Raw genomic sequence first — 9,735 nt, forward strand, 5'->3', positions numbered from 1 at the left:
TAGCTGGATGATGGGCTTAGATTGGGCTCTCTGTTTGGTCACGGCCGTGACATTTCGCTTGAAATGATTTGGATGACTGTCACCATTGCGTCTTGCAGAACTCTGGAACTAAATACAACACATCCAGCTGTCTTTACAAAAATTTATAAATATATATACATACATGCAGAAAACATTTCTCTATGTACATGTTTGATACTTCAAGTAAAAGTATTTCTGGCTTTCAGACACAGATGTTCTCTCTGACGTTTGTAAGCTTCAATGTCCTATTGCTGTAAGTGGTGTTACTAGAGGCCATTTCTTTCCTTCAAAATGTCATCAAGTGTTAATGGACGTGAATGTAATATTAAGAAAATTTTTTAATTGTCACATTAAAACTTGTGTAAAATGCAGAAGTGTAATGTTAGCTAAGGGAGTTACGTCACAACATTATAAGTAGGTTTTGTTTCATAAAAAGTTACCCTCTAAATAAAAGAAAACTGTAAAATTCTAGTTTGAGGGGGGAACAAATAAGCCAGAAAGATACGACGATGGTCAAGGATGGAGAAGATGAACGTGGGTTGGAAATGACGAAGTCGAAAAAAAATAGGTATAAGTTTTGCAATACGCACAAACAATTACCTAGCTGCCATAAATCACAAATAAAAGTTTGCATTATATTCATCTGGTTTTTAATCAAGGGTAAACAATTTTGAATTGCATTAATTCCACATTCCAACTTCGACATTTTGTTATATCATAACTCATTTCGGGATACAATGTAATTAAATTGTAACAAATAAAAAAAACCTGAGATCTTTGGCAGTTCAATTGTAATACATTCCAGACTTGGCTGTTTTCTTAGCTTTTTCTTCTAGGACCGTTTCAGTAATTTCTGTGTTAAGCAGAGTGGCTTTCATGGGAATTTCAGATTTCAATCTTCGGTTTAGAAATCTTTGAGCAGGTGATGTTGTCATGTCAACTGTAGGTGTATTATGTGATCAAGAAGGGCTTCATAAGGATTCAAGGCAGAGTTTTCAGTCTTCCTCAAGACAGATTTGACAATCTTCACGGCTGATTCTGCTTTGTTATTACTCTGATGATGGTGAGGTGATGATTTTGTGTTTTATCTGCTTACTCTGACAGAATTGTGAGAATTCCTTAGAATCGAAATTCCTTCCACAGTCAGTGAGCAAGGGAATGGTTTCAGTTGCAGCTTGGTCTCTCATCTTATCAAGTTTGATCCAATCGCTTTAGTAGTCGACCAATACCAGATAGTGTTCCCCTTTAAACTCAAAAAGGTTGGCTGCGAGTTTGGACCAAGGTCACTCGGAAGTAGAATGACTCATCAGACTTTCATTTGGGTTCTTTCTCTGGAAGGATTGACAAACGTAACATGAAGATATGAACTGTTTCAGTTGAGAGTTCATACCAGGCCACCAAAGAGATGTACGAGCATGTCTTAAAGTAAAGTAAAGCAAACTTTATTTACACAGGGTAGCCCATTCAGCTCTAAGGCTGGTATCCATAGGGGCCCTGTATTGAAAATAATTTACATCAAATTTCTAGAATAGATATATATATATATACAATGACTAAGATTTCACAACTACGTCAACAGCCTAAAACTACAAAGCTAAAAAACACAATCAAAACATAACATAGTAAATAAAATATCAAAATTACGGTAAAAGGAAATGTTTTGCTCGGCGACAGAACGTTTGAATGTTTTCACTCTTCACAATGTTTAAAGGAAGTTTATTAAAAATTTCTTCGCCAGTAAAAAGAAAGGTCCTTCTCCCAAAATTCTGTTGACTCGGCACCCATGTGAGCTTGATGTAACTTTCCAGTTAGGCTTTGTCTCAGTGTAGCTGGAACTACAATGCGATCACCTCTGTAGATGATGACATCTTTGAATGATAGTTGATCTTTGCAACTCCAGAATGGAAGAACGTCTATTGGAAGAACGTCTCTTACTTTTGGACCAGATTTCAAAGATGCAGTGGATTACTGACTTGTAAGACTTTGTCCTGGGCAGTTTCCTCTGCAATTTCATTAAGGTGGCTTGTCACAGTTTGATCTTCAATAACCAAGCTGCTGGTTTCAATCTCTTCTTCGCTCTGGCTGCTTGTGTCATATGGGACCTGCAAAGGGCATCAGTTATTAGCAGGTCTTTACCTTTGATGTACTTGAAGTCAAGGTCATATCCCATAATTCAGCGCAGTATTCTTTGAAGTCGAATGGGATTCTCCCCAACTGGTCGCTTGAGTACCACAGCAAGTGGTTTGTGGTCATTTTTAACCGTTACTTTTCTGGCATATGCGTAGGTGTGGAGCCTGGTGAGGCCAAAGACCACACTCAGCATCTCTGTAACGTTTCTTGGTTTCAGTAAGAGCTCTTGAGGCATACTGGATGGGTTAACCACCTTGCATGAGGTGTAACTGCCAAAAGGCATGTCCTTTTGTGGCCGTTTACAGCAATGATTTCAAACGCTCGATAGAGGAAGAGGTTTGAAATTGTATCGGCGCAGTAGGCTGCGAAAAAAAGGCAACTAAACCAGATGTTCTCTCAGTGAAATCAACGATGAAACTAGAAAGCTAGTATAGTACAACATGTAAATTATAGCGAACGTACGAAAGAAAAACAAAACGTATTCCCGAGGGAATGCTAATAAACTGAAATAGAATGCAAAGAATGCTAAATTCTACATCCCAGCCCCTAAGTGTGAGATTGTACTAAGCGAGTCACTTACATCTAATGAATTACAATAAACTACTGCTAAACCTTAAGTATCAGTGCACTCAATGAAGTCTACTTAACGAACAAGGCTAATTGAAGGCTAAGTACAAATTAACTAAATGTTTCTCAGTTTTTAGTGTTCTCAGGACATTCGTTTTCAACCAAAAGTCAGAGCTTGTCGACGGGTCTTTCATAGACAGCTGTCTTGGTGAACACTTTCACCCAGCGAACAAAGCCTCCTTTGTCGGGGAAGGTTTCAACAACTCTGCCAAGAGGCCAGGAATTGCAATGCAACTCAGATGCGACCAGAACGATATCACCAACGGCCAAGTTCCTCTTTGGGTGCACCCACTTTTGTTTAAGTTGCAAAAGGGGAAGGTATTCCCTACTCCATCTCTTTCAGAAGATGTTTGCTAAATATTGTACTTGCTTCCATCGACGACGCGACAGAGAATCTTCTCTCTTGAATAGACCGGGGGGTAAGGAGACTTCCAATTTGAGCAACAACGAGTGGTTAGGTGTCAAGGGCTCATTGTCGTTTGGATCGCTGGATAGGGATGTAATGGGTCGGCTGTTCATGATACTCTCCACTTCACACATTTAAGTGGCCAGGCTTTGTCGTCCATAGTTTGCTCTCGCAGCAGCGCTTGTAGAATCTTCCAAACGGTTCGGATGCATCTCTCCCAAATACCTCCAAAGTGGGAACCATAGGGAGGGTTAAGGTACCACTTGATGTCCTTTTGTAACAGGGAATTGTGTATCTTTTCCTGATTCCAATCTGAAATAGTCACGCAGCTCCTTCTCACCACCAATTAAGTTTGATCCATTATCCGAGTACATCTGCTTCACTTGGCCTCTTCTTGCAATGAAACGTCGCAAAGCCAATAGGAACGGGTCTGTACCTGGGCCATGTGAAATTTCGAGGTGCACAGCATGGATTGCTAGACATGTGAAAATCACACCATACCTCTTTACGAGACTCCGCCCATGACGGACTTGGAATGGGCCAAAATAATCTACACCCACTGATGTAAAAGGTGGCTTCTCGGCCAGCACGCTATCTTCTGGTAAATCGACCATCTTCTGTTGACAAAGTGGTGCCTGGCGGCGACGGCAACTGACACACTTCCCCAGAACACTTTTCACGGCTGAACTTCCTTGGGTGATCCAGAATTTCTGCCTAATGGAAGCTGCAACGTGCTCTCTACTGGAATGGCTGCATGCCCTGTGGTAATCGTCTATAATCACTCTGGTAACGTAATCTTCTTTCGGAAGAATAATCTGGTGCTTTGATTCCGCAGATAATGATGCTTTATGCAGCCGGCCACCAACACGCAAAAGCCCATCCATAACGATTGAGTCAAGCTTGTAGAGGCGACTACTCTTCTTAACTGGTTTTTTGGGATGGTTGAACTCCTCGGGGAAGGCTCTTCTCTGTACATGCCTCAGAATCTCTTTTTCTGCTCTCTTGATCTCTTCAAGGGTGATGTACTTCGGATTATCGCAGTTTAAACCTTTGTTTTTACTTGCATTCAGAAGTCTTGCGCGATAGCGCAGGAGCCAGGCAACAATTTTCTTTAGGCGGAACCAGGAAGAACATTTCTGGACAGCTTTGCTTGACTAGTGAGGACATGCACACCTTAACATCCGTCTTTACTTCAGGATCTCCATCGAGGACGTTGTTAAATGCTTCGGTCTGCATTGGCCACATGTGTTCGGGCTTCTGTGTTTGGCCCCATTAACCAACACTGCTGACTAAGGAAGGTGTCGGCTGTCAATCGAGAGACTTCGGCAGGATTCATGTCACCACTCACATGGTTCCACTGATGGGTTCCAGAGCCATCACGAATAAGTGCGACACGATTGGCTACAAAAGTGTGGAATCGCCTTGTTTCATTCTTCATGTAACATGATACTGCAGTGCTATCTGTCCAGAAGACAGACTGGGAACTAATCGGTATCTCTAATTCTCTCTTCAAGACCTTGTCCTGCTTGACAGAGATTGCTGCGGCAGACAACTCAAGGCGCGGGATCGTAATCGTCTTTAGGGGCGCCACATGTGACTTGGCACACAGAAAAGAACAGTGAACAGCACCCTCGCCATTAACTAGACGCAGGTAGGAAACTGATCTGACACTGCTCTCTGAGGCATCAGAGAAATAGTGCAGCTGACTTGAAGAGATGTAGTCAAAACCAGCTGGCTTAACACAGCGATCGACGGAAAACTGCGATAGTTTAGGAAGATCGGCCATCCATCGCTCCCAGCGTGCCCTGTGCTCTTGAGGAATAGGATCATCCCAATTCAGCTTGACTCGACATAGGTCCTGAAGCAACCGTTTGGCCGGTAACACGAAGGGTGCAGCGAGGCCGAGGGGGTCATAAACAGAACCAACAATCAAAAGAATTCCTCGCTGTGTGGGCGGTTTGAGCTAAATATCCACTTTAAATCCAAAGGCGTCTGTCTCCACGCACCATTTAACACCAAGAGCTCTCTCGACTAGGAGGTCATCCTTACTAAGGTCAAAATGTTTCACTTCTTTGGCACGCTCAGCTTCGGGGATGGTTTCGAGAACCCTGCGACTATTACTGATCCACTTTGTCAGCCTAAACCCACCTTTTTAGAGTAGTAACCGTAGGTCCCTCGCATGCTGTGAAGCCTCTTCGACTGAAGGTAGGGCCTTGAGACAATCATCTATGTAAAAGTTGTTTTTAACCGTGCTCAGAACTGCCTCTGGGAAATATTGGCTGTTGTCTTCAGCTGTCTTGCGCAAGGCAAAGTTCGAACATGATGGAGACGAGGCTGCACTGAACAGGTGTACAACCATTTGGTACTCCTCGAGGCTTCTCTCCAAGTTGCCATCGGGCCACCAGAGGAAGCAAAGATAGTAGCAGTCTGCCTCAGATACCCTGACTTGGTAAAACATCGATTCGATGTCCGCCATGAGTACGATCCTCTCCTGTCGAAATCTCATTAGGACTCCAAATAGATTGTTCATCAAATCTGGGCCCTTGAGCAGCAGGTCGTTGAGAAACTTGCCTTGATATTTAGCCGAGCAGTCGAAGACGACGCATATTTAGCCGGGCTTGTGCTGGTGGTAAACTCCATGATGCGGAATGTACCATTTCATGCCACTGGGGTCCTGGAGATCCGCTGGGACCTTTCGGGTGTAACCCTTGTCATTAATGTCCGCCATGAAACACTTGTAGATGTTGTACAAGTGCTTGTTATGCTGAAGTTTCCTCCTTGGCCAGTGAGTGCGTTGTTCAACCTGTGGTTTGTTGTTCGGTGCTGGTGCTTCATGATCTTTCAAAGATAGGGCCTTTTCATAGTGACCATCTCTCAAGACTTTGGTACACTCCAACTTGCTGAGGAAACGAAGCTCTTCTTGTGACATTTCAGGTTTGTAATCAGCGCTGGATTCACTGAAACCACTGTTGTAAAAATTCTTCTCCATCTGATGAAATTCAGGGTCAGCCTTGATAAGGAAACTGGCAGCGCGTGAACCCTTGCGAAAACGCCCTAAAGGACCGTTAACCACCCATCCCATACTTGTTCGGGAAGCATAGGGACCGCCATTTTGACTGTGCTTCACTTCCAAAGGATCAAAGACCGTAGGAACATCACAGGCTACGAGGAGGCCTATTTCGGCATCAACTTCAGGTAGACATACTCTGCAAAAGTGTGGCCACTGGTCAATGTCAGCCTGAGTTGGTATGCCCTCCTTTGAAATGGGTATTTCTGATCTCGTATAAAGTGCTGGCAGCTCGATAAACACATTTTCGTCCAAATCCGAGATGACAAGACCTTTCACAACGAAGTTGTCAATAAGACTGTCTTTCTTTTCCAAAGTTGTTAGGGAAATCTGAGTACATGTACCATTGACCCCCAGCTGTCTCATTAAGGACTCTGTACAAAATGAGGAGGAGCTACCGCCGTCCAAAAATGTGTAGGTAATCACAGACGGACCTGTGGATTTAAACCAAAATTTGACTGGAACCGCCGCCATGCCTATTCTTGAGCGGTCTAGATTAACCATTCCATTACGAACTCAAGGGGACTCCTCCTGCGGCGAGGTACTAGCGGAAGGAATGCCAGATGATCGAATCCTTGGCACAGTGTTCATATGAAGAATTATTGGATGTTTCTTCGTGCAGTTGGCAACCGTACATGTTTTCTTTTCCAGGCATTCCTTCAACATATGATTGGAGGACAAACAACCAAAACAGAGGCACTTTAATTTCAAGAACTGAATCCGTTCTGGATACAGAAGGCATCTAGGGGCCTCGCAGGCATCTAGGGCGTGCCCAGAATTGCAGAAGGAACATAAGACGTCCTCGGTGGGAGGAGTTGATCCCGAGGGTGGCGCATGAAGAGGTGGGCTCTGGAGATCGCCTACTTGCCTAGCAAGACTTGTTCTACCTCTACGGGATCTATTCTGCTTATCCCTCCACTCATTCTTGGGCTTTGTGTCTTCAGTAATCTTTACGAATATGGGATTGGCGATTACCCTTGCTTCATTGTCTAGGAATTCGGCAAGGTCGCCGAATGTAACAGATCTTCTCTCAGTTTCTATTACATTATCGGCTAAACGGCGCCACGTTGTTCATAAATTGAATGGCAACTTCATGACAAGCTTTTGTATGGTGTCAGGCTGCTCGAGCTTGGTCCGGTATTTGCTGCATTTCATAGTGTTTTTGCATCTCATGAGAAAGATTGAGAACCTGTCCAGAGAGGCACTGTCCTCAGCTCTCACTTCGGGCCAGGTTAACGCTTTGGATTCATAGGCAGTCACAATGCGATAATCATCACCAAATTTCTTTTCTATCAGCCATCGGGCTTCCTGATAACCCCTTTCAGGTGGAAGGTGATGCCACGATCGAACTAGTTCTTTAACATCACCACTAGTAAACTGTTCATGGTAATACAACCTCTCAGTACCACTCGAGGTTCTACACTCAATGAGGTTTTCAAAGGCTCTCACAAAGGCGCCATAGTCGATTGGATCACCATCAAAGATAGGAACCCTTTGTTGGGGAAGACTGCTTTTCTTCTGCTGAGTTGTAAGCATTTCCACGATTTTGTTCTGCTGTTGTTGCAGTGCGTTTTGACGGTGATGCAGCCCTAGCACTTCGTGAAAGGCCCTCTCACTTGGTGATGTCGACACACCAGAGTACTCAGACTCATTAGCACGTTCATTCCTGTTAACTCCTAGCAAAGGCTGATGCCATTCTGCTGCCTCGGGATTTAGGGTAGAACAACCAACAGCAACTGATGAATGACCATTTTCTCCAACTGGCTTTGCTTCAAGTCCGATAATAGGTGCTTGAACCTTTCCCTCACCCTTCTTGGATTCTAGGTTTATCGGATTCGGCACAAATGGACGTGGAACAGCTTCCATAACTGAAGATAAAACTCTTTCTTTAGCTTTAGACTTAGCGAGTTCGCTTTCAAGTCTAGGACGTTCCTGTTCTTGCTGCAAACGTAACCTTTGCTCCTCTAACAATCGTGGTTTCTCTAGTGCAGCCGCCGCCGCTTCCTTTGCTCGTGTGAACGCTAAGGATGACGTACCACTCCTGTTTGAGCTGGTGACTCAAACGTTGTGATTTCTTTGATGAGGACTTAGTTGTGGTCCAAGAACCGATCTGACTTGCTGAATCTTCAGGATTGACCTGAGAGTTCAACCTGAGAAGCTCCTCTGATCCTTTGATCCACTGTTGAGTTCTTTGATAAAAGAGGTCGGCCCACAAAGACTCTGAATTTAACTGCTCTTGACATCTTGCTACGCTAACGTCATCCTGAAGATTCGACAAATAGGCTAGATGAGCTTCTTTAAACCTATCAACAGCAGCTAGGAAGCTGGGCAACTTTTCCTTTACGAGATGAACGTTTTCCTCGCTAGATAACAGCGCATCAATTTCGTTTGTCCTAGCACTAACTGTAGAAAGACAGCCTGATCTCTCATTCTTGAGTCGGCGAAGCCTTTCGAGGAGAACGCCTTCTTGATCCATTTGTTTACTCAGCATCCTAGGTCGAATGCCATCCCCATCACCAGATTCTAAAGCATTATCAGCGCCAATGTCCATTATCTCCTCATGCCAACTTGACAATTTCAAACTATGTAACTGCCAAAAGGCGTGTCCTTTTGTGGCCGCTTACAGCAATGATTTCAAACGCTCAATAGAGGAAGAGGTTTGAAATTGTATCGGCGCTGTAGGCTGCGAAAAAAGGGCAACTAAACCAGATGTTCTCTCGGTGAAATCAATGATGAAACTAAAAAGCTAGAATATTATAACATGTAAATTATAGCGCACGCGCAAAAGAAAAACAAAACGTATTCCCAAGGGAATGCTAATAATCTGAAATAGAATGCAAAGAATGGTAAATTCTACATGAGGCAAGCTCATAAGCCACTTGATGAGGCATCAGTTTGGATTTCTATTGGCATATCAGGATTGAAATATTTCAGAAGTGGTACTTTGGAGATGAGTGCTTTGATTTTGTCAAAAGCTTTCTGTTCCTTCACTTCTCAGGTAAATGCTACATCATTCTTCAAGAGTGTTTTGAGTGGTGCAGATTTGGTTTACAAATCTTCAGAGAATCTCAACAGGTAAGTCACAAAACCAAGTAGTCTTCTTACTTCCTCTTTGTTGGTTGGGGCTGGCATGGCCTGTATTGTATCTTGTTTCCATGGGTCTGGTTTGACTCCTTTGTCGGTCTGCGTTACCCCATGTACGATGACTCTGTCTTCCTCAATTGGAACTTGTCAACGTTTAGTTTGATATGCTTTTGCTGGCATTGATCTAGTAAAGCAGAAAGTTGGGCATCATGGTTGGATGTTGTTGGCATCTCCCCGATGAGGATGTCATCAGCAATGGCTATAGTACCTTCCAGTCCTTCTAAAGTCTCGTCTATTCTTCTTTGGAATTCTTCAGGCGCGACACTGATGCCAAAAGGCATTCTGTTCCATTTCATTCTTCCAACAAGAGTGTTGAAGGTTGTGAGCAGAGAACTGGGTT

General features: G+C 43.7%; 2 protein-coding genes across 2 annotated transcripts; both read right to left on the reverse strand.

Annotated features, from left to right (window-relative positions):
* Positions 1-1,335: 1,335 nt before the first annotated feature.
* LOC148734923 (uncharacterized) lies at positions 1,336-5,660 on the reverse strand. Its single transcript, XM_088752846.1, has 5 exons — positions 5,433-5,660; positions 4,533-5,129; positions 3,445-4,338; positions 1,995-2,123; positions 1,336-1,440 (listed from the first exon to the last, which is right to left on the reverse strand). The coding sequence occupies exons 1-5, from the start codon at positions 5,658-5,660 to the stop codon at positions 1,336-1,338; spliced, it is 1,953 nt and encodes a 650-aa protein (XP_088608972.1).
* A 132-nt stretch (positions 5,661-5,792) lies between these two features.
* LOC148734924 (uncharacterized) lies at positions 5,793-6,725 on the reverse strand. The gene has a single exon (XM_088752847.1). The coding sequence runs from the start codon at positions 6,723-6,725 to the stop codon at positions 5,793-5,795; it is 933 nt and encodes a 310-aa protein (XP_088608973.1).
* Between the last annotated feature and the right edge of the window lie 3,010 nt (positions 6,726-9,735).

This window comes from Stylophora pistillata, chromosome 3 (genome assembly GCF_964205215.1).
Source record: "Stylophora pistillata chromosome 3, jaStyPist1.2, whole genome shotgun sequence".
In the NCBI taxonomy this organism is placed as follows: Eukaryota; Metazoa; Cnidaria; class Anthozoa; order Scleractinia; family Pocilloporidae; genus Stylophora; species Stylophora pistillata.

Coding starts and splice junctions, on each gene's coding strand:
- LOC148734923 (XM_088752846.1), bottom strand. CDS start 5,660: ATGGCGGACATCGAATCGATGTTTTACCAAGTCAGGGTATCTGAGGCA. Junction 5,130..5,432: donor CAGAGGCAGTTCTGAGCACG/GTTAAAAACAAC, acceptor CCGCCCACACAG/CGAGGAATTCTTTTGATTGT. Junction 1,441..1,994: donor CCCAGGACAAAGTCTTACAA/GTCAGTAATCCA, acceptor CTTTACTTTAAG/ACATGCTCGTACATCTCTTT.
- LOC148734924 (XM_088752847.1), bottom strand. CDS start 6,725: ATGGCGGCGGTTCCAGTCAAATTTTGGTTTAAATCCACAGGTCCGTCT.